The sequence below is a fragment of the Ostrea edulis genome, chromosome 6 (assembly GCF_947568905.1).
Source record: "Ostrea edulis chromosome 6, xbOstEdul1.1, whole genome shotgun sequence".
In the NCBI taxonomy this organism is placed as follows: Eukaryota; Metazoa; Mollusca; class Bivalvia; order Ostreida; family Ostreidae; genus Ostrea; species Ostrea edulis.
This window is the reverse complement of record NC_079169.1, coordinates 42,608,154-42,634,279: the sequence shown is the minus strand read 5'-3', so window position 1 is coordinate 42,634,279 and position 26,126 is coordinate 42,608,154. Positions and strand designations below refer to the sequence as shown.

Here is a 26,126-nt window from a genome sequence, read left to right as displayed (position 1 = left end):
GTAGAGGGGTGGTACTGGTGCCAAGATCTGGAATGTCGGATGTATCCTCCGTAGTGAACGCTGATGAGAATTGCTGATTCAGGAGAGAAACTTTGATTTGTGGATCTTCGTGTATGGTTCCCGTCATAGCGGAGCGGAGCAGTCCCAACACTCTCGCACTTCTTACCCTAAAAGAAGGAGCAGAGTTTCTTGCTGTTAGAATCCACCTGCAACATGTCTAATACATATGAATTGTAGGCACTCTTACACTTTTGCAGAGTTGACTTCTGCAGGCGCCTGTATCTCTGTCTGTCCTTATCCCTGCCTGATCTTTTGCACTTAGTGAAGGCTCTTCATTTTTGTTTCAAAAGCTGCTTGATCTTCATGTTACACCATGGCTGGTTAAATCTGCTCGAGATCCACTTAGTTGGTACATGTTTAGTGATGTTGTTAAGGCAGATGGTTTTGAAGGTGATCCAAAGGTTGTTTATGGCTGTGTCTTGTGCTGAGCTGTCCAGGACATGTGCCAAGTCATGGTCAAGATCCTCTGCCATTTTTGCTGTGTTGGCTTTCTTCCAAGTGGATGAGGCGCCTGATTGGTTTCTGTCTAGATAGCACTGTGTCTGTGTCGACCATGACAATGTCATAATCACTAAGGCCCGGACATGGTAATCACCTATTAGCAAGGAGGGACGGTTTGTGGTGAAGACATCTAGGGTGTTGGTACCTCGGAAGGAAATTCTACTACTCGTTCCCCTCCAATGTCGAAAATCAAGTAAATGAATATCGAGTTGATATGTGCCGGGTTGTTCTGGGCTGGAATGCTTGGAGACTTCCAGTCAATGTCGGGCAGATTGACGTCGCCTCCGATCCATATTTATGAACTTCGGTATCTCCTCGCAAGATTTCTGATAGCTAAGCACAACTCCTCTGTATATTCTGCCTTGCCGCCTGGTGTTCAGTAAAGGGAACCGATGACCAATGCATCCTTACTGTGATTGCAGCTCCTGTAAATTCGGTGGTAGTGTCGGTGTCGACTTGGACCCCAGTAATGTTGGATTTAGCGATGACTGCTATAACTTCGTGTGTGTCGCTTGGTCGGTCCTTTCTGGCCAGGAACGGGTAATTGTCTGGGAGGACCTCCTTTTCTGCAATCCCTGCATGTAGCCAGGTCTCCGTGGCAATGACGATGCTGGGCTCGATGTCTGACAGTAAGTTCCAGAGAGACTCTCTTGGTTTTGATGCTTTGGAAGTTGACAATAATAGCACGAAGCTTCCTTTTGTCAAATTCCTGTTTGAAGCTGATGGTGATGATGTTTGTTGGAGTGGTCCAACTGTGTCAGGATCGAAGTCTGAGGCCATGGAGATGTGTGATGAGTCTTGCGGCGTGCCACAGCTGTTCTCCATACTGTCAATTTCAATATCCTCAAAGAGGCTTGTGTTGAAATTCGGAAGCCCACACTGACAACAATATCAACGGACATATACCGATAATTGAAGAAAATGGCTATACTTTTCATTGACCGTATATATATATAGATATATATAACGTAAGATTGGGTGTTATAATTGTTTGTTTGTGCTTTATATATATATATATATATATATATATATAAAGCACAAACAAACAATTATAACACCCAATCTTACGTTTACCCCTAGGATCTAAACGATACATGTGATAATCAATTAATTAATATATAAAGCACTAAATAATCACAACTAGGTACTGAAAATTTTCGCCCCAGCCCGGGGTCGAACCAGCGACGTACGGCACCCACCGCCTAGCAAGATTGTCAAACCAGTGCGTAAGTCCACTCGGCCACAACGACTTCCCAAGAAAGGAAGTTTTGTTATGCTCCTAAAGCGCTACTTATACACACTGATACAACCTCACACAGTCGCTGTGTCATTCAGTGTTTAAGATATTTTATAAGGAGAGTGGATCTCTCGATGCAATTGTATAGAATATTTTAATATAAAGCACAAACAAACAATTATAACACCCAACCTTACGTTTACCCCTAGGATCTAAACGATACATGTGATAATCAATTAATTAATATATAAAGCACTAAATAATCACAACTAGGTACTGAAAATTTTCGCCCCAGCCCGGGGTCGAACCAGCGACGTACGGCACCCACCGCCTAGCAAGATTGTCAAACCAGTGCGTAAGTCCACTCGGCCACAACGACTGAATGACACTGAATGACACAGCGACTGTGTGAGGTTGCATCAGTGTGTATAAGTAGCGCTTTAGGAGCATAACAAAACTTCCTTTCTAGGGAAGTCGTTGTGGCCGAGTGGACTTACACACTGGTTTGACAATCTTGCTAGGCGGTGGGTGCCGTACGTCGCTGGTTCGACCCCGGGCTGGGGCGAAAATTTTCAGTACCTAGTTGTGATTATTTAGTGCTTTATATATAATAATGATGATGCAAATGTCACAAATCTGATTGTGTACGCTCCAATAGTTTCTTTACTGAAGAAGTTAATTAAGATAAAGAAACTAGAGAAGTATTCTCAATAGACTTTGATATTTTCATTAGCTCACCTGAGCTCAAGCGAGTTTTTCTGATTGCTCTTTGTCTCGCGTCCGTCCGTCCGTGCGTAAACTTTTTACTTTTTCGACTTCAATTAAACCAAACTTGGTACAAATCATACTTGGGAAAAGGCTCTCAGGTTTATTCAAATGAAGGATCATGCCCCCTTCAAAGGGGAGATAATCACGAAAATGCAAAAGTAGGGTGGGGTCATTTAAAACTTTTCATCTCAAGAACCACTGAGCCAGAAAAGTGGAAATATATAAAAGCTTTCGGACATAGTGTAAATTCAAAGTTGTTAACAATAATGGTCCTCAGGGTAAGGTGGGACCACAATAGGGGGTCAAAGTTTTACATGCAAAGGTATAGGGAAAATCTTCCCAAGAACCACTGGGTCAGAAAGTATGAAATTTATATGAAAACTTCCTGACATAGTGCAGATTCATGTTTGATAAAATCATGACCCCAAGATGTAGGGTTGGGCCACAATAGGGGATCAAAGTTTTACATGCGAATATATACATGGAAAATCTTCTTGTGATTTGAAGAAACTTTATTCTACTCTATATCAGGAAGTTTAGATACTTGTGGTATTGAATCTAACTACAGATCAGACCACTCTAGATCTGCAATATGTTTGTCATTAACTTTCAATGCATTCAAAAATGGAAGGGGGCTATGGAAATTCAACAACTCCCTACTTTACGATGATGTATATTTTGAAAGTATTAGAAATAAAATTGCACAGGTTAAAAAAGAATATACAGTCCCGGTTTACAACATGGAGAATTTACATAGACTTCCAGATGAAAACATTTTCTTCATTCATTGAAACCTTGCTATTTGAAATAAGAGGTAAAAGTATTTCTTATATCAAAAAGACAAAGAAGAGCAAGAGTTGATGAAAGAAATAAAAAGTATTGAGGAAAATATTTCTGAAGGCAATATAAATGAGTTAATTATATAATAAAAAACAAGACCTAGAAACAATTAGAAAGCATAAATTACAAGGAAATTATATAGAAGGGGGAAAACAATCAAGCTAATTTTGTCAACTCGAATCAAGAAATCTATAAGTAAGATCATTCCAAAGTTAGAAATGGATAGTGGTGATATGATACATAATCAGTCATGTTGATTGAAACAAAATCTTTTCATGAAATTTATATCAAAATAATCTAGATAATGCAGATTTAGATATAAATATGATAATATTCCTAAACTTTCAGAAGGGGAGTTTAAAAGCCTGAAGGGGGAAATTACTTTATCTGAGGCATCAAAGACATTCTTCAATGTGAAATCAAATACTTCACCAGGATCCGATGGTATATTTTGAATAGAGGTCACCCGGATAAACGTACTGGAAACCAAACAAGACTACGGTAAGCAATGATTTAGCATAAATTATAACATATAAACTTAAATAAAATGGGTCGGGAGCAATTTTCATGCAGATGTTATATATTTCATCATTTCTATCAGATTCAACATGACCTTGAATTTCACACAAAAACGGCACGTATGAGGACAAGCACATTATTGATGAAAACAAGATATGTCCAAGAGAATAGAACAAGCCCATATTATGAGAATAACATTTTAAAAACATAAAATCACTATTTGTCTATAAGTTTGAGATGTCTTTTAGGAGTTTTTCACTATTTGTCTATAAGTTTAAGATGTCTTTTAGGAGTTTTTCACTATTTGTCCATAAGTTTGAGATGTCTTTTAGGAGTTTCTCACTATTTGTCTATAAGTTTGAGATGTCTTTTAGGAGTTTTTCACTATTTGTCTATAAGTTTGAGATGTCTTTTAGGAGTTTTTCACTATTTGTCTATAAGTTTGAGATGTCTTTTAGGAGTTTCTCACTATTTGTCTATAAGTTTGAGATGTTTTTTGTGAGTTTTTCATTATTTGTCTATAAGTTTGAGATGTCTTTTAGGAGTTTTTCACTATTTGTCTATAAGTTTGAGATGTTTTTTAGGAGTTTTTCACTATTTGTCTATAAGTTTGAGATGTCTTTTAGGAGTTTTTCACTATTTGTCTATAAGTTTAAGATGTCTTTTATGAGTTTTTCATGTGAGTTTTTTCTGGATCGTTTGATTGTATTCAGTGTTTTTCGTCGATAACGTAGATTGCAAAAAAAAAATCTACACCGGAAAAGTTAAGATGTGTGTAATCTTTTGGAACAAAAAACTCATAAATGTTAGTTCCCTTTCTATGCCGCTAATGCTCTGTATTATACTATTTTTCGCATGTTTGTTAAAAATTTAGCAAATCTATTAAAACAAAGCATGGCCAAATTTGATTACAACATTTCACAACGTAGATTACATACATATTGCACGAGCTTTACTAAAGATAACAGATTTTGATTATTGTTTTCTTTCTTTCATAGATGGGAAAACCAAAGAAGGACACCCAGAAGGAGTATAGGGAGCGAAAAAATTGAAAGATGGTGAAAAATACTTTCAAAGAGAGAGGGAGAGGACAAAATCATATTATAAGCCTGTCGCAGAGAAAACGAAAAAGGAAGTGATGAGTCGCCGCGAAAAGGTCAGAGAATGGGTGAGAAGACATAGAGAAAAGAAAAAGAAGGAAAACTTAGAAAAGTTGACAAACAAAATAAACGAAGAACAAGTCAATGAGATAAGCTCATCATCAGATATCCTTGTCGTAAAACTTCCCTGCCTAGAACCCAAATCAAGGACAGGAAAACGTATTTCAAGAGCAAATGCTAAAAACCACAGAGAGATTAAAAATCTTAAAACAGACAACAGCAACTTACAAAGGAAATACAAAACTATTTCCAAACGTTTTGAGAGATATCGTAAAAGAAAAGAAAACGGGCAGGGTATTGGTTCATCAAACTCGAATAACAGCAATGAAATGAATGAGAAAGAAATTGACAAAGAGAAATTGACACCACGAAAAAGGACGAGCTTGGACTTGTCAGAAGAAGGCCTGACCTCAAGAAAAGTACCCAAAACTATAAAACACAAACTTCTTCTTGCAAACATTCATACAAATGAAATTCAAGATAGCTTTAAGAAAAGTTCTAACCGAGGGAAAAGTGCTGTCTGCAATATGATTGCCGAAAAATTAGTAACGAAATACAGGGTGAAAAGGGTTCTGGGATTGAAAACAAACATTAGGAGGCAAAGTTTAAATGATTCAACAAAGTCTCTTATGGATGGAAAGCAATGGAAATTTAGGAAAGAAAAGAAGCACAGGATTTTAGAAATAGTGTAATCGAGTTCCTCCAAAGAGACGACAATAGCCGAGTTATGCCAGAAAAAATCGACAAAGTCAAAACCAAACAAGGCTATAAACAAAAACGCATCCTCAATGACTGCATGAAATTTCTACATATGAAATTCCAAAGCGAAACATCAGAAAAAATTATCGCTTGTTACATTTTGTCGTATGCGTCCCAAACATGTCTCATTAACGAGAGTTTTAAGCCGCAATAAATGTCTGTGCCAAAAGCACCAAAATTTGGCTCTGGTCTTGAAGTACATGAGAAATGTGGGAGAAGTCCTGATGAATTCGGAAGACAAATAAAAGAGTCGAACAAAACCATTGATGAAATGCTCAGCCCAGTACAAGATGAAAACTTGAAGCTTGAGCAGTGGAAGAAAGTAGAAATGTCAGACGGCAAAAAGAAAACTATAATCGTCACCGAAGAGATGCCAAAAGAAAAATTCACGGAGAAAGTAGAGCTTCAAACAATCGAATTCAAAGATCATCTCGCTCGAATATCAGCTCAGTACAAGGCTCTTAATTCTCTAAAGGATAATCTACCCACTGGTCATGTTATCATTCAAATGGATATACATGTGTAGCTGCAGACGAAGTTCAAAGCGCTTACTGGAATAGCAATTCGGTCACACTCCATTCAGTTGTTTGGTATTATAAAGATGAATCAAATACTTTGCGTCATGAAAACAGTATCAGATGATGTGGGACACAATATTGGTACCGTCTTCGCATTTATAAAACATTTGCTACCAGAAAGTCGGAGAGTGCTCTACTGGACAGATAGTCCGAGCTTGCAGTATAGGAACAAAACTGCTTTCTTCATTCTGTCGGACCATAAGAATCTTTTGGATGTCAATGCTGTCTGGAATTATTTTGAAACGGGACACGGAAAGGGTCCCTGTGATGGAGTAGCTGGCAGACCAGGCGATAAAGCAAGAGAAAATATGTGTGCAAGATGCCAGTGACTTTTTTGCAAATGTTCAGAAAGTACACACAAGTGCCAAATACTTTTTTGTTTCAAGTCAATACATCAGTGCTCTGCGTAATGAAATTGATGACATTAACAAAACGCTTGTCCCACTGAAAGGAACGATGAAAGTTCACCAAGTAATTGGAAAAGAGAAAGGAATAGTTTTGTCTTCCTCAACATTTTGCTACTGTCAAGATTGCCTGAGTGGCCAGTATCATGACAAGATTGCTTGAGTGGCCAGTATCATGACAGGACTGCCTGAGTGGCCAGTATCATGACAAGAGTAAGCATACTATTTTAAAGACAAATACTTTGGATTCCATGGAGACTGAAAACATCACTGAAGATCACACCAATCAAAATCTCGATTCAAGCAGCGCTACCACTGAAATTGAATGTGAAAGTGAGGATTGGGTCTTAGCCACGTACGATAACAATCTTCATGTTGGTCAGGTGAAGGAAATTGACAAGGAATATCCAGATTTTGCATCCTTTTTTAGTCGCACCAAGGCAAAAAAAGTAGATGCCGTAACGTATAAGTGGCTAGTACCTGCAGATATTTTATGGATAAAACGTTCTGACGTAAAATCAAAACTCAGTGCACCGGTACCGAATGGTGCACTTGTTCTTCTGATCAAAACTGTATCAATGATCTTGTTACAAGGCGTAATTTACAGAAGTAAATGTTATCAAATTTCGTATGTTTGAAAAATAAGGGTTCAGATGCACAATACATTAAATTAAAATGATATCGTAGATAACAAAAATGAAAAGAAAATCAAACGTTGCGTTTTGATTTTGTTTTCATTTCTGTAATCTACGATACCATTTTAATGTATTGTACATCTGAACGCTTATTGTCCAATTTGTTGACTATTCATATCAGTATTAGGGATACTTACCTGTCACTATTAATTCATAAATGAATACCAGGTGGTTGTTTTATACCTTCGTTGTGAACTTTCCTTGTACTATATAAAGAACTGCATATAGCAAAGATCTACACATAGAGTTATGAAAAAGAAAGAAAGAGAAGTTGAGCTACTTATTTGCTGTCAGTTTGCTACAATTTTGGATCTATTTTCAAAATAAAAAGGTGCGACAATTCAATTTTAAGCGGCATTACAACGATTGTGAAATATTGAAGATTTTGTAATCTAGTTTATCTCCTTTTTAATCTCTGTCGTAATACTATCATTTAGATAAATGTGTGAAATTTTGTCTATTTCATAACTATACAAGTGGATCTATCATTTAAATGTAACATTTCAGAAAATAATCTCATTCTATTTACACTGACAGTGTTTGAACTCTTCGCTTTGATTACTCTATAAAACAAAGAATTCCATGATTACTCTATAAAACAAAGAATTCCATGATTACTCTATAAAACAAAGAATTCCATGATTATTCTATAAAACAAAGAATTCCATGATTGCTCTATAAAACAAAGAATCCCATGATTATTCTATAAAACAAAGAATCCCATGATTACTCTATAAAACAAGGAATTCCATGCATAGGCGTAGCTTGGGTTCGAATATTACCGAGGCAGGGGGTCTGGGGGGCGCAGCCCCCCAGAAGCTATCGACATTTTAACAACGTAAAAGGTGTTGTTTTTTTTACCGAGGCAGCTGCCTCGGTTGCCTCAATGGAAGCTACGCCACTGCCATGATTATTCTAGAGATGATGCATATTTTTTATTTACTAATTTTATAATTCATATATCAAAGTATTTTGAATACGTAAACTCTCGAAAACTAAGTAATTTTCTCTTTGTCACAATTTCGAAAATTATGATTGTTCTCTAAGCAGTGTAGATAACGTGGATTACAAACTGAAAATAGACAGGTATATTCCACTGAGCATTGTTTTTTCATTATTTGTGGTTGAGTGTTGAATTTTTGAAATTTGATGTTATAAATGTTCTTCTTTCACAAGTTGTTGTTCAATAAAGTATTCTGGAAACTTTAATTTTTGAATTTTCTTCAGAAAATGTGTCCACATTATATGAGAATAGGTGATTAGTGTTACCATTGTTGAATGATATCCTGATGTCCATCCTTAACCCATCTATTGCCTATTGTAAAAAATTAGAAAAGCTATTTTTCTCCTTTGTGTGGGATTGTTCAACCCACAGGGTAAAGAAGGATGTACTTGTCAAGAAATATGAGCATGGCTTCCTAAAAATGATAAATCTAAAATCATTTATAGTTTCAATGAAATGGTTTTAGGTAAGACATCTTATCTCTACAAATAGGGGGTTGAGTAATTTCATATCAAATTTTAACCTAAATAAATTCAAATCCTGTGGGATTGAATACACTAATCTACTTTTAAAGTAATTAAAAACAAATTTTGGATTGATGTGTTCAAGGCTTGGAATTACAGAACACTTGTACAGAGTCTGATGTTACTGCAGATTCACCTTTGTTTTACAACCCTATGATCCATATTAGTAAGAAAATGTATTTTAATAAACATTTATTTGACAATAAAAACAGACACATTAAAGGACACATCGCATGTTTTTAAACTTTTTAATTTTTTCAGCAAAATTAATTCATTTCATGCCTAAAACTACTTTACGTGTGTTTTAAATGAAACAGTTTGCGTAGTTTTCGAGTTTGAAAGCGATGAAATTCAAATCTTGCGATATGCATATTTTCTTCGATATTTTACGCGCCATTATGTGTGACGTCATATGCGACCTCGAGCGAGAAGATTTGAAAACAGTTGATAGCCATTTCATAAACAGATTAGATTTAATTGACAAACAAACAATTATCACAATAACAGCTTGTAAATAACACTGCATTATGGTGTTTTGTGCCGTTTAAGGGTGTACTTGCTGTCAGTAGAGAGGATTTGGACTGTGTTTTTATCAATTTTCGAAGGAATGTATGAGGGACAAGACGTGAATATTTTTTGTCGGCACAACGACTTTGCCATAAAACCCCCCAGTAAAATTTGTCCCTGTACTTTTTCTAACAAGCACTTGGACAAATACGTAGATAAACTGCGAGAAAGTGGTTCTATCGAAGCTACGCACTGTAACATATAGGCCTACGGCATATGCTTTCCGTTCTGCTCTCGAATTCAATACACACTCGCACCAACTGAGTAACAACTGAGTAACACTTGTAACAACATAGGCAGAACTTTGCTAGCAGTGTCTACCAACTGGTAGTTTTAAAAAAGAAATTTAAAGATAAAAGATAATTGAACTTTCAATTATAAATAATAAAATATAATATTTCCCGACTTTGAATTGAATTATAATGCTTTCATTTTTTTTAAGGAACGCGTACATGTACGTGTTTACAACAACAGCACGCCACGCTCCCACTTCCTACGTAACAAAAATTAATGATTAGGCCTAATAAAATTGCTTTAATAAAATAATTTAAAAGTATTGTGATTTTCACAATAAGTTTGATCATTATTATTATTTTTTCTTTTTCGAAATGCACCCGTGACAGTAGGCCTAGTTGTCAATGATACATAATCGTATCATAATTTAGGCCTATCTAACTTCTCCAAAAATAAATTTAATAATAATTGGACTGTTTATTTTAGAAAAGCAACAACTCTAATTACAGTTGTTTACAGAAATGGCATTACCAAATTGTGTTTAGACAGGGATCCGATGTAAACATTATTTACTCGCAAATTTAAGCAGATTTCATACTCGCTTTTCTCGCTACATTTGGGTCGCTATTTGTATGCACTGGTGGCTAAAAGATATAAGACTCTGGAAATTTGTCAACATCGAAATGTTATCCATGGTAAATAAATTAGGCCCCTAAAACCCGAGTTTTAAAAATATCTAACACTACTGTTACAACAAGTTGATCGACGAAGGTCGCATATGACGTCACTGTACCACGTGACTACCTATCTAATTAACTAGGCTTTTTGAAATCGGGGCTTAGATTTAAGTCCGTATTGTGGCTAATTATCGGAATACTTCAGCGAACGAACTATTACAATTAATTTCTATACGCATAAGGAAGACAAAATGCATATAATTCTGTATACTTTGAAAACACGAGATGTGTCCTTTAATGATATTATTGAGGAAGATGGTACTTTTTTTTAGTTATGGGACTTTTAGTGCTACTTATCCAAATGTAAAAATTAACTTCTTGGAATATGCAAGTATTATCCATGCTATAAAAACTTGGATTAAGCAGTCAGGTACAGACACTAACTTTAAAAGGTTATTAAATCCTTTTGTTAGAAGAAACATTTTACAATGTATTGAAGTATAAAACATCAAAGGTTTTTTTTTTATGAATTTTTAAACAAAAACTCTTCAGTGACTGCAGGTACAAGAGGATGGAGTCAGCTTTTAGATATTGATAACAGAGAATGGAAAATTTTCAATATACATGTACTACCTTTCAAAATAATAAATACTGCAAACTCCAATGGTTTCAATACAAAATGATTTACAGAATTTTAGCAACAAATTCGTTTTTATTCAAAATTAAAAAAGTAAATTGTAAAATTGTGATTGTGTTTAAGCATTCCTAAATGAGTTTCAACTTCACATAAAACAAACTTTCAAAATTTTTTTACCAAAAAATAGTTTATTTTAGGTATTCCTGGTAAAAAGTTTTATATGCAAAATACTCTTATCCTTTGGTTGAAATACTATATCTATACAGCAAGATGTACTGAGAAATCATTGAACATTTGTTTTGCAATATCCTACTTAAAACTCTTTTATGAAACGCAAAAATTCATATTTTACAAAAATGGTGATAACGAAAGATACCCATTGGAACAAATGGAACCTGATCTTTCCTTGACTTTCTATTTCTCTCTCTCTCTCTCTCTCTCTCTCTCTCTCTCTCTCTGTCTGACTCTTTCTCTCTCTCTCTCTCTCTCTCATATATATATAAACTGCCTGTATTTCTACATGGTATACATATTGAACATATATTATGATATATACAGATTGTTTACAAAAATAAAAAAATATATATATATTAAAAAAAGTTTCTTCAAATCATATCCCTTGAGGGTAAGATGGGGCCACAATAGGGGATCAAAATATTAGATGCTGATACACATATAGATAGGATTTTTTTTAAAAATATCTGACCTATTTAATATCTCCTGAACTATTCAAGGTAGGGCTTTCATATTTTGTATGTAGATTCTCTAAGATGAGACCTTGTTATACTATGGTGTTTGATCTTGTGACCTTGAACAAAGTGATTCAGGTGGACCTCTTGTTTTACTACTATTTGTGTAGAGTTTCTATATTCATTATACCCATTAAGTTCTTAAACGTATCTTAGCAACACCAAATTTTATTTCAAAAAGTTATAAAATAGTATTGTAGGTGATCATAAACATTATTATTTCAACGACACAGACATAAGCACCATTGGGTCACTATGAGAAATTGTTGTCAAAACAACAACCTGGGCATGACATGTACTATATATTATAGGTATATCCGACAGGTACAAATGAAGTACACAAGTTAAAACTATCCAACAGTTGTATCTGTTTATTTTGTGAGGAAATGCATAATTTCAAATGTTTACGGTTCAGTTGCACAAAATCACAAGTTAGATTTCTTCATGTATATAGTCTTCAATATACCTTTTCAATATCATATATTATTTTACCCACAAAAAATGAATTCATTTAGTATCATACATTCTAATGACCATGAGAATAACATACCGAAGCAATGCTGGAACATTCCCTGAAGTCGTGTTTTTATGCTTCCGGTCGGAACGCGAGATACCCGGAACCAAATTATTTATGCACCATTCCTATCGATCTGGCAAAGTAGGTCGTATGTATACGCACATTGATAAAACATGCCCCTGTTTCTTATGGCCCTTGAGCCCATCATTGAGAGGTGTCCATGAAGACTGAATCCAATAAGGTTCGACAACCTTGACCAACGGTCAAGATTATGTATGTACTCTTTGAATTTACTAGATAGACATTACAAAATGACAACTAGCTTACAAACTGAAAAATTACATTATGATTCATCGAATTTACCATTCCTAAACATATGTACATGACGCAATGATGATGAACGTTTAATTATCACTATCGTGAATTATCACTAATGATCATAGAGGTTGACCTTAGATTCCAAGTTTTAATTTTAGTAATTGGATTTATATACCAAAATTTGTAATGGTTTACCCCCATTTATGAAGATTTACAACAAGAAAGATTGTCGAACAATTCTCGCGTAGTACTCTGAACAGCTTTTCTAAAGCGTCTGTCAAAAATAGAGTAAATGATCGGATTCACAGCAGCGCTAATATAATAGGATCTTAAAAAGAAGCGGTAGGCAGTTCTCTCAGAGTCAGACATATTCTCGACAAAATCCTTGTTTACTTCACGTATTAACACTAAAGTGAGTACTGGCACAAAATTTAAAATAAACACAACAGATATGATGAACATAAGATAGGTCGTATTTCGAGCAAGTGTCTTCCTATTCCTTGCCTGTCTGTCCATAATAGGTGCGTTCAGATTGGTAGAGTCATTTCTGCTGAGGGTTGATGAACCTGGTTTCATATCAACGGCATTCTGTCCCACACCTGAGGACAGAGTAAAACTAATTTTATGTTTCAGTGGTGAGTTTCTCACCACAGATGACTTAGTATCCGTTGACACAACAGAATCGCCATCAGAGGACGACGCCTCGTTCTGAATTTTCTGTAGTTTTTCTCGCCGAGTTCTCCTATTCTCTTTCCGTTGTTCAATTGTATCCAAACCATTGGAGGAGCTACTTCTCCGAGCCTCATGTTTGTGCGCGAAAAATCGAACACGTCTGCCAATAAGTATGTACAATATCACAAGAGAGAAAACCCCAACAAGAAACACCAGAGTATGCAGTGCTTCGTATACAAGTGGAAGCGAAGTGTTTTTGGACGAATCATCAATGGAACATTCGGTAGATGTGCCATTGAGAGTGGACGAAAGTACAAGTTCTGTTGTTTTTATTCCATAAAGGGGAAGGGCGGGCCAAGACAGCACGATTCCAGCAAACACGGAAGCAAGACACAGAATCTTGGAATGCTTGTTTGTAATCTGCCATTCCAGAGAGCGACAGATCTTCCTGTAGCGATCCATCGCAATCAGCACAAGCACTACAGCAGAAGTGATAGTTGTAAAAATATTTGTAAATCGAGAGATTTTACATGTCCATGGCGAGTCAAACTGATACTGGTCCAATAAAGTAGCTATTTCCATAGGGATACCAATAGTACAAGTAAATAAGTCAACCACTGCAAGACTCATTATAAAGGTGCGCGAATTCGAAATTTTGTACACTCTGCCATAAATAAAACAGACTAAAACATTTCCTATAAATCCTGTTACTGAAAGAATGACCAAAAATAATGTGAGTGGAATCTGACGGAATTTCTCCTCCGTGTTCAGTTTAGATATTAAGTATTCGGCGAGAGTCTCAGATTGCCCACAGGGAGATACTCCACCGGTAGTGCTTATAAACTCAGTAGTAAATATTGTCTCATTCACATTTATGTTGTCAGACGAAACAGAGACGGCCATGTTGATAATGGTAAATCCACTTCCTAGTGACGATTAATCTATGTTAGCATACTTCCACGACCATGCCATCCATATACTGTATTTGATTCCTTAAAAGTTCAATGTCTGGTTTTTGGAAATACCAACAATATTTTAAATGAACACACTGTCAGGTTAAATACCATAATTTACGAGAGAGAAATCCGTGTGAATCCTGATTCTACGTAAAATAACAAACGGAACATTGGACTGTCATAAATGTCCACTATTTGTGGTCAACTACTAAACGTCTGTGCTAAAGGCCAAGACAACTCGCTCATTAACTTCAGGCGTCACTTTGTAGTGCAGGTTGTGTTATGAAGGACCCAGTGATTCACGCTTCGTTTGTACCAGATTGTGTGACTAATTGCCACTATGTCCGTAAGTGGGAGACCAAAACTGTCGCAGTTTGATATTTTTCAACAATGTAACATGTGATAACAAGTGCATTGTTTGCCTATGGCATTTGGACGATTTTCAGCTCGGAGGTTGGAAACATTTGTGATCTATACATCTAAGGTTTTTTTTTAAAAGCGTCGCGATACCTGCAAACAAGTTATTTATTTATCCCCTCTCTAACTTGTGCTACTAAGAATTCTTTTTTTAAAATAATAAATGAAGCGTTGTGAACTTGAAATAGGCAAAAACGGATGTTAACTTCCATTTTTGATAGAGATCAGGGTTGTGTATTTTCCAATAATTTCATACGTATAAGTGGTGGGTTTTTTTTTGGTTTTATTGTTAGTGTGTGTTGGTTTTTTTTTTTTTTTAAGTAATTCATCCTTGCTGGAAGTTAATCGAGAATAAGTATCAACAGATAAGTACTTTGCCAGGATTTTTCATCCTCTCATTTTAAGTTCTATTTTTAAAAATGCACTGTATCTTGACGCGATCACATGTTCGTCGGTGCACATACTACATGTACATGTATTTTACACACCAATTCATCCTCCTCGTTACTGCACTGAACCACCAATGTCACGCTTACCAACAGTGCCATAGCAAGATATTTAGCAACCTTATTCTTACGAATATTCAATGTGAATGAAAAAACAACACTAAACCTCTTTTTATGAATTTATTCAATACTTGGACACGGTGCATCATAAGATTTTGACCTGGTATGGATAAATGCCCGAGATCATTTTTCAACGTTGAAAAGAAATCCCAAAGTCGTGGAATTTTGCCCCGTGTCATTTTTCAACGGGCAGTCGGAATACAAAAACATTCTGAGTTCAGAACTAACTCCCGTTGAATTATGACCTACTGAGTGATGATCGATTTACAAAGCGTGGGCAGAACCCCTCTCCCCCTATGATTTTTAAAGATAAGAATGTTATGTGCTTAAAATGGCACAAATCACCTTTGAAATTTCACAATTTTCCCCCACACGGGAGGGGGAACCACCCCAACCATGCTTAGTTCAATCCCTAATTCTGAAGACCGTGTTTTCATAGGGCTTAATATGAATCACGCAGCGTAAGTTTAGTACTTAAGTAAACATATACCCAATGTTAAAGAAAAACAACTGAGTAAACTCAGTATGTAGCCCTCTCTTAAGTGATAAGTATAGAGAGGGCATTTAATTTAAAACTATTTGTTCCCAACTAGACAGCTCATTAGCAGAATGCTACATTTTGGAATCAGAATACATTGGAGTTTCCTCACCAGGGCTCTATCCTGAACTCACTGGGGGCATAAAGGTGGCCCCAGACTCCTTGCCTCCGAGGATTGGTTTTCGTCCGTTACTGAAATGGAAGATAATCTTAGAAAATTATGTAAAACATATTTAGGTTGGGATAAGATATCTTTTCTCGTAATTTTGAGATAATTATCTTTAATTTTTTAACAATGGATACATGTTGTTTTTTACATGGGCTTTCATAGTTGTAGTATATTGAAATTTGACAGAGAAATTAGTTAGAACGTTAGACAAATGGAATCCGGATCCCCTACCATGGACATCGTCCCGAAAAATGAACCTAGAAAGTAGTCATATAATGTCTACGAAAAGGTTTCAGAGCAGCATTAAGTATTACATCGTATCGTATTTATTTTCTCCTTGTGATAACAGAACACCAGTTTGGGCAAAACCATGATTTTCATGAATATATTTGTTATGGTGGTCATAGTTAATACAAATAGCAGATATTGTTAAAACTATACATGCCATAATATATATATATATATATATATATATATATATATATATATATATATATATATATATTCAATAAATTCTTTTTTCTTGGTATCGGGGTAGAATAAAGTCAAAAAATAAAATCAATACTCAGTCTTAAATAAAATAATACTCAAACAAATATAATTTAATATATATATATATATACCTTCACCAATCTATACATATAATACATTAAAATATTAGCCGTTAACTTGCGGTTTTATATCTCATAATATATATTTTTGTCTGGCAAATTTCCAATTTCTTTGCATTCCCCGATATCTAGTAGGTTTATCTACATGTTGTGTTAAAAACAATCCCTTAAGCATTCTGTGAATAGGTCACTTATGTTCTTAATTCGTTTCACTCAAACGAACATAAATCATTTACCATATAAAACAACACATTGTATAGGATAGGAGTCGAAGCGCTCAGATTTATTAACACATTGAAACCGTCACATAACCAATGTATCAAACACATTCTCAATACTCCATTGATACAAGCACTTCATCAATATGCCACCACCCTGTACAACATGTCCAAATCTCCGAAAGAACACAAACAAACAAAATATCATATTTATGATGTAATCAACCAATGTCATATTCATAATTCCAATAAAGAACCTTTATTTGGGAAGGGTGGGTGGGAATTTATAAAACGTGAAATATCCTGCGAATCTGTATGGAGCGCCAAATTAACATAAACTCAAATAATTGAAGATATCTTCAATTATTTGAAGATGTCACCAATTCAATTATCGATCTCTTTAATTGAATTAATGCGCGCATTAAATCAATTATTGCTCTCATCAAATGAATTAATGCGCACTTCAATTCAATTATTGCTCTCATCAATTGAATTAATGCGCGCATCAATTGAATTAATGAGAGCAATAATTGATTTAATGCGCGCATTAATTCAATTATTGCTCTCTTCAATTCAATTGATGCGCGCATTAATTCAATTAATGAGAGCAATAATAGATTTGATGTGCGCATTAATTCATTATTGCTCTCTTCAATTCATTTGATGAGAGCATCAATTTAGTAGAAATATTGCTCGCAATAATTAATTTAGAGCACGGTATAAGTAATTTGATGATCTTTTTAATTCAATTGAAGATATCTTTAAATCATTTACAATGCTTTTGTATAAGGAATGAATGCGCGCATCAATTCTTTTAAAGAGAGCAACAATTCAATTAAAGACATCATTAATTCAATTGTGGATATGTTGAATTGAAGATATCTTTAATTATATAGTTGCTCTCTCTAAAAGAATTATTGCTCTCTTCAAATGAATTAAAGATATCATTAATTCAATTGAAGAGAGCAATAATTGAATTAATGCGCGCATTATATCAATTATTGCTCTCATCAAATGAATTAATGCGCGCATCATATCAATTATTGCTCTCTTCAATTGAATTGTAGCGCGCATCAATTCCATTGTTGATATCATTAATTCATTTGAAGAGATCATTAATTCAGTTAAAGCGCGCATCAATTCAGCTGAAGAATTAATGCTATCATCAATTCAATTAATGCGCGCAATAATTCAGAATTGAAGATATCATTAATTATTTGAAGAGATCTTTAATTCAATTGTTGCGCGCATCAAATGAATTGATGATATCTTCAAATAATTGAAGATATCTTCAATTATTTGAGTTTATGTTAATTTGGCGCTCCATAAATCTGAGCCTTCGAATGGCACATTCACGCAAATACTGATCCCCAAATAACTAATTCACTCATGCGTACTAGCTGCTATTTGAATAACCAATCACTATGCAATCATTCACCCGTTCCAAAACACAACTTCCCACGTGTACAAACAATGCTAAGGTACCCATGATAATACATTATCTGAATTGTCCTTATCAGTCACAACAGTTATCCCAGTCAATGTTCGGATAATTAAAGTCCCCCACTATGCAATCAAATCCTGAAAATTCCTATTCACTACTTGACGCAAGAGTTCCTCTAAGCATCTGTTATTCTCACTTGCTTGACGGGCTGCGGTACACACATCCTAGTACATATATGTACTATTGTTTTGCTACTGTCAACTTTCACTTTTACCCATACTGATTCTTTAAATCTACGGAAATCTGAATTGTCAATATTAAGAACCTCCACTCCAAACTTTGTAGAAACATTTATACATGCATATGCCACGACCTTCCGTGTCGAGGTTGTGGACAGGTGCATGATACCCTACGATGGCCAGCTCAGTTTCTCCCAATGGTTCTTTGCAGTTCATAGGTTTCACTTCTGCGAATGCTGTTCAGTTTCCTCCATCTTAGTGGTGATCAAATCAACGTTGCTTAATAAAATTGTAAGTCCACTTTGTTTAAAACTATTTACTTTATTTAACGTTTAAGTTTTACCGGCTGCTCCTTGTGCTTCAACACCCTTGTCCTATAGAGCTCGCTCTTTCTTTTTCTGAATGATTCGTCCTCCTCTGATAAAAATATCAGTTTTTCCTTGTTCCTTCCTGTCGCATAGCTCCACCCTAAGTTTAAATTCTTGTTCTGTCTGCATCTTGGTGAGGTCTGGTCTCAAGAAAATGTTCTCATAAGGTTTATTTTTCTTTGGTATCTTGAAGTATTTGAGGATTTTCTTTATCACATCAACACTTTTTACAGTCACTTTAGTGATACGTGTTCTATTACGATCCAATTTACCAATTCTCACACAGGTCTCCACTATATCTTTGTCCTTGATCTCTATCACCTTCAGTAGAGTTAACACCGATGCCAAATCCTCCACTTGTCTTTCCTCGTGCTCACTCTTTGATGATTCAGGAAGATTCTGAATGATCCGGTTCCTAACCCGGAATTCACATTCTCTCTGTTCAGCAATCGTTTCTCTAACAGTGTCAGTATTACAGGGTTTAATAGTCTTGTCCTCACCCTTCTTTTCCAACTTCTCTATTCGTTCACTCGATTCCTCAACAATTTTGTCTGCTTTCCTATCCACTCTCTCTTCCATTTCCCCCAGCGGCTCGTTGATACTGCTCATATATGCTGCACATTTCTCCTCGATGTCTTTGTCGGACTTTACTGCTGTAAAATAATCAAAATTAATATATCATATAGTTTAAATTACCCGCCGCAAAGAGAGTGGCCATTGAAGTTTAATTTATGACGTCACACGGTCCGTTCCGATTTATTTCCTCAGTAGCATGGTAAACATGACAAGTCACTAACAGTTAAGTTTGGGGCCGTATAGATTTGAGCCCGTTCTTTCGCAAAGATGGAATTGAAAAATGACGTTCCTTCGAGTCGCAGACCAGGCAGACGGTACACGTCTCTTCCCTCAAATGTCTTGGAACCTCAATTTCTCATTACGCAAATGATAGATCCACAGTTTACAGTCTTTTCTTTTCAGGTTTCAGATGACTTGGTTGGGTCAGGAATTTCGGGGGAAAAAAACTTTTCACATCTCACCTTCGCATTAGTGCAATTAACAATTTGACAGGAAGGCATCAACCTATCTATTCGTAAAATCTACCACATGCACATCTTTGATGACCTTAGAATCTCATCAAAACCGGAGCAGACGGTGTGACGTCAAAATTATTGATTTTTATGGTCTTGAATACTAAAGAGTTCCACATCATGCAGCCTTTATACATGTAGATGGCGGCAATTTCATTTTTTAACGTTTTCAAATTAGTACTGAAGCTTATCTAGGCCGTATATCAACAGAATAGTATGACAAATTTTTATCATATAATTAATCCTATCATTTATCATGTAAAAATGTTTTGGGTTGCCTTCCCCTTTAAAGCGGTACGATAGAACGACGCGTGTAAGTATATTGAGAAGATTTACAATAAGAAATATAGTGTTTACTCTCTGTTTAAGCAGACCAGTTTAAATAGTTTATTGATCGTGAAAAAATGAAATCGATGGCAATTTAACTCTTTCGTAGCCTGTATGCAGGTCACGGCTGATTGGGCCGTTGGATGCTTTAGCCAATATGGAATTCTTAGGTAAGTGATTTAAATTCCAGGCGACAAAAACAACCATTGTACATATACGTATTTTCAGTTCATTTGCGAACAGACTGGAAATATAAGCGGAGTCGGAGAGCAGTGACAAAAGCTTTGGTGTGTCATGTTCCTTTTGTGAATGTAATATATTTCATTCGTAAACTATAACAAGATATTCACAGACATGAAAAGGGGAGCTAACCTGTGTCTTCAGAAAACTGTGTTTTTCGCTCTTTTTGTGGGATATGTATTATTTGTTGTCTCATTCTTCATTCCAAAATGGTATAAATTTACTAAACGGGAGACCGGACAACACTACAACTATGGGATCTTTATGGCGTGTATCATGGACACTGACGGAGGGAGTCGATGTCAGTACACCCATTTTGACAATGTTGAAGGTAGGTGAAGTATAATTACTATGGTACAGAAGACCATATAAATCTACGTGTATCTACACAATATTGACAATGTTGAAAGTAGGTAAAGTATAATTACTATGGTACAGAAGACCATATATTTACACAATATTCTTAAACTAGAGCAGAATTAAAGTAAGCAAGTTGGCTTATTTCCAATTTCATATTTTCACATTGTTTGTTTGATGATAAATAAAATAATGATAATAATTAAAAGTAGATAAAATTACTATCTGACATACGACGGACAACACCGAGAGACCCATGGGCCACAACGCTCACTTGATTCACCCTGACCATGCAGATATTCATAATTTAGAATAGTTTATAACTTAGAATGTTCGTAAATTAAGACAAGTTATTATCTGCGGTTCATCAGAAGATTTTCAAAGATTTCTCTTAAATTCCAATTGTGACCCTTTCTGAAACCAGGGGTCATGGTTTGAACAAACTTCTGTTCATGCAAGTATTGGCCTTTTTTGGTCTAGTTGTCCTTGAAAGGGTGATATTTCAAATACCAAACTCAATTTATCAATTATCTCTAATATGAAACGTGCAAGTTTTATTGAAATTAACCTCGTGCGAAAAGACGACAGACAACAACAGACTGACTTGTTCAGTAAAGCTCGCTCACTTGAGCGTAAGGTAAAATAAAGATCGTCACCGGTGTCTTTCCTGAAGATATGGGTTATTTGTGAAATATGATTTTTTTTCCCTTACCATATATTTATCATTATTTCAGTAAAATGTTTTATATGCATGTACATATGAAGGGTATTTCTTACTTGTAGGAGGCACTGTCGTAACAATGAAAGCGTTGGCCAGCATTGGCATTATTTTCTACACAGCTGCCATGGCAACCGGATTTTTGGCGCTTTGTTGGATCAAAGAGAGGAGGCAGCGGCTGTTCTACGCCTCCGTTGGGACCTCCATAATTGCAGGTTTGTACGTCTCAGTGGCAACAGGTGATGACGCTGACAAATAACAAACATTAGGTATAAGCTGCGTTTGTACATTTGTGTAGTACTTGGATTTTAAAATGATATTCAGATCTAGAATCCTACAGTAGTTTTCGAGGTTGCAATGTTCTCAGATTTCAAGTTCAAACAAACCTCAAATTGTGTCAAATCTATGTATAGATATAAATAACATAGAGACTTAGAATTTGTTTAACGCATGGTTTATTTGTTCAACAGAGAGCATACGAAATTGAAAACTTCAAAAATGCAGTGTATTGACATATCAGTTGCAAATTGAATGTTTGTGTATGCTGTTAAGATTTAATTTCTCCTTGGGCGTATTCCCAATCAAGTACGTATGTTCGATATGAGGGGCATATGTGAATGTTTTGTTTTATCACGTGGCCGATTAATCTATGTATTATTTACCAATGATTGGTAAATAACTTACTTACATGTAACACGCATCACTAACAAATACATGTAAACAATTCAAACAAAATCCCACCCAACCAGTGGATTATGTCTCCACTGTCATGGTGTGGTCAGTGTTTTATTTGTTTGTGTCTTTACGTCCCATTCCAGATTTTTTTCCCCTTATGTAGAGAGGTCCCCAGCTTTTGTGCCACAAAATTTGACATATGAATGACGCCCAAGGCCGAAGCAGTGAGAGTTCTGTATCGTCCATTAAAAAAAAAATTCGAAAAACCTCTTTACTTTCACAAGTACTGCTGGGCGATGCTGCTGGAACATTCACTACCTATGTTAACGTCGTAGGTTTAACGCTGCGCAGGGAACGATTGATTAATTGTATATTGTTTAACGTCCCTCTCGGGAATATTTCACTCATATGGAGACGTCGCGCCGGGAGCGAGACTAGAACCTCGGATGCGAGGCAAGCGCCATAACAATTAGGCTATCGCCACCGGTTCGTGTATAGAGGACAACAAAGACACTCTCATCGTCATTAATTCCTGGTTAGCTGTATCGTTGATAATGCATTTTATCATGTTAGACTATTAATTCATAATATATAACAGTAGTGGTAGCGTTGTTACATATATCAGATGATTTATAAGGCGACGGGCACGTGTACAAGGGGAATTTCCCCGTATCTTACGTCGACATCGTATAAATTGTCCACTAATCACATCATACGTGTATAGACACATCATACGTGTAGACACATCATACGTGTAGACACATATAGACACGTGTTGGCACATCATACGTGTTGAGCGTTAAATCCACGTAACTGAATTAGTTTTTTTTCGACAACAGAAACGGTTTTTTCTTCTCATGTCTTAGGCGGCTACATGTATGTGGTTTGGTACATGGTCATGGACTTTTTAATCTATTTGGTCTCGAAAACTATTCCCGATTCGAATTGGTGATATCACCTATTCTATTGCTTGATTGTATCTCGTTTAACGTCCCTCTTGAGAATTTTTCACTCATATGGAGACGTCACCAATACCGGTGAAGGGCTTCAAATTTAGGCCTATGCTCGGCGCTTACGGCCATTGAGCAGTGAGGGTTCTTTAGCGTGCCACACTTTTTAACTTGATGGAATTTTATTTATTTATTTTTGTTTCAATGAAAATGAACACAAATCCGGGCTAAAGATCTAATAAGACTTAATTGCGTCCAATAGCCAGGCAAGTTTGCAGAGCCACCCCACTTTCCTTATTCAACCTGTTGATGAATGGTGCAATTTGATTTACGTCGATGAAAATTTTATAAGCATGTTTGTTGAATTTTAAAGCTTGACCCAAAAATTAGAAATGCGTTAAATGAAATTTCGACAAAACATAAACCGTCAATAGATAAAATTTTGAGAAAACCCACCAACGACTTACCTGGAGTAAAATAATTACAATCTAATTTATAAAATCCATCATTCTGATGACATTCTAAATTCTCTGGTAACGTTACATCTAACACAACACGTATGTAATATGTATATTAGCGAATGAATAGGATTTTTATCAGTAGCAGAGAGTTTTATAGCTTGGTTTTACAGTCCATTACTTTATAGCTTGGTTTTACAGTCCATTACTTTATAGCTTGGTTTTACAGTCCATTACTTTATAGCTTGGTTTTACAGTCCATTACTTTAATTCTCTTATCTTTCCCAACAGGAATCTCCATCGTCATTGTTGTGGCAGTGTATAAATCCCAACAACCATACTCAAACGGAAGTGACGACATCGCTTTCTACTTGGCAGCTGCCAGCATTGCTCCTTTGTTTTACGGTGCAGTGATTGGGCTTCTAGTGGCAAGAACCATGGTGTTCGTAGACGAGAAAGAAGACGAGGAAAAAATGCACCAAAAAAGAAAAGAGCGAAGGAAAAAACGGCGACAACGAGAACCCGTCTTTATGTTTCCACCTTCTGGCACGATGATCGAAGACTTCAAGAAGAAACCCATTACAGGCATAGTCGTAACCAGTGAAGACTTCCAGCGGTCCCCTGGTGAAGATCCATTTTACTTCCAGCCTTTGACTATCAATAACGATATGTATGGGTCTAAAACGCAAGACAGAGATATGGAAGAAATCTCAGAACAGTATGACATTTATCCAAATGTGGACGAAAAGGAGGCCTCGCTGAACAACGTAAATGTCCATAACCCAAGTTCCAACCTGTCATCGGAGTGTCCACGACCATTCACACCTAAAGATTACGAGGAAGAAATCTCTTCTGAGCCCTGGGACGAAGACCAGAATGACCACCCAAAGCCAAAGGCCCGTGGTGTCATTAAGTCGCATATATTTTCTCCCATTAAAATTCCAGATCTTCTGAGGAAGACCCGGGCTTTTAAAAACTCACAGAAAGCCTCCAAACAGAAGAAGAAGAAGACAGGTCACTCAAACTCCGTGTTTAGCACTGAGGAAAACGCACCAAGTAGAGTGGACGTCCAAGGACAGAGTTTACATGCACACAAGTTTGAAGACTTACCGGCGGTAGAAAAGTGATAGATTCTTGCATCCGACAATTGATTATGATTGTTAACCACTTGATCTATCTTTCTTTTATTATGTAAAGATGACTAGATTTTGAAGACGAAGTAGCACGCTTTGTTCGGCTTTTTGCATGCCATATGGATATGATGGTTATTTTCTATTAAAAAAACACTCATTCTTGTAAAGACTAGTAAGTATATATGATCATGACTGATTAAGCATCTTTTTACAATCAGAATATCCTTCTCTTTGGTTGAACTGGAAACTACATGTATATATAAGTTTGGGAAGTCACAATGGATGATATACGTTGTATGCAATTAACAATTCATTGAAATAGGATTTCAATAAAACTGTGCAGGTGTTTCACAAATGTCATTTTATTGTGTTTCCTTTTTACTTTGCAATTTTAGAAAAACAAACTTTCGAAAAATGCCACAATGCCATTGGCAAATCGAACTCGTTTTTAAAAATCCTAAATGCTTCATTAATTTTTCGTGTGAAAATAAATGTCCTCGTTCAAGTAAATATTTTCATAAGATTTTGACCGCATATACATGTATCAGCTTACCGTAGGACCGAGGTGAAAGTTCTCAAATTTAATTAAATATCGGCTGGCGCGAAATTCAACGATGGAATAAATCTGTCCAACAGCTCACTATGTCTAAGTTGAGCTGGTGCAACCATAAACAGTCACTACAATCATAGACAGTCACTACAACCATAGACAGTCACTACAACCACAAACAGTCACTTATAATTATTAACCATAAACAGTCACTTATAATTATTAACCATAAACAGTCACTTATAATTATTAACCATAAACAGTCACTCATAATTATTAACCATAAACAGTCACTTATAATTATTAACCATAAACAGTCACTTATAATTATTAACCATAAACAGTCACTTATAATTATTCAATTCTTTATTGTCCTTGAGTTGTACAACTCATCATTATTATTCTAACTCACCATGATCACGTAGACATTGCTTTGTTGTATTGTAATTCATTTCTTCATTTTATTTTTTTAAAAAGACAATGTAGCTTAGAAATTACGAAGCGATCAAGTGTAACGTAAACGAATAATGAATATTTAAATATCGCATGACAACACCAAATATTTATTATGCATCTCCTGGATAGGAAAAGTTGTTTAGATCTAGATTTCAAAGGATCGGGTAATCAGGCCACTGAGCATGCAATGAAGCAGATAGAATTATATCGCAGAACTGGAAGTGAAAAG

The 26,126-nt window shown here is 35.7% G+C and overlaps 2 protein-coding genes across 3 annotated transcripts; one reads left to right on the top strand and one right to left on the bottom strand.

Moving 5' to 3' along the window:
• Positions 1-12,268: 12,268 nt before the first annotated feature.
• LOC125645748 (alpha-2A adrenergic receptor-like) lies at positions 12,269-21,923 on the bottom strand. 2 transcript variants are annotated; one of them, XM_056139608.1, is made up of 2 exons: positions 21,735-21,862; positions 12,269-16,088 (listed from the first exon to the last, which is right to left on the bottom strand). In XM_056139608.1, the coding sequence occupies exon 2, from the start codon at positions 14,320-14,322 to the stop codon at positions 12,949-12,951; it is 1,374 nt and encodes a 457-aa protein (XP_055995583.1). In that variant the 5' UTR covers positions 14,323-16,088; positions 21,735-21,862; the 3' UTR covers positions 12,269-12,948. The 2 variants fall into 2 exon arrangements, with proteins under 2 accessions (XP_055995583.1, XP_048727501.2); XM_048871544.2 differs by lacking the exon at positions 12,269-16,088 and adding an exon at positions 16,941-19,598 and having other exon boundaries at positions 21,735-21,923.
• LOC125645747 (uncharacterized) lies at positions 19,597-25,251 on the top strand. The gene is made up of 3 exons (XM_048871543.2): positions 19,597-20,931; positions 21,741-21,890; positions 24,050-25,251. The coding sequence occupies exons 1-3, from the start codon at positions 20,715-20,717 to the stop codon at positions 24,883-24,885; spliced, it is 1,203 nt and encodes a 400-aa protein (XP_048727500.1). The 5' UTR covers positions 19,597-20,714; the 3' UTR covers positions 24,886-25,251.
• Positions 25,252-26,126: the final 875 nt, after the last annotated feature.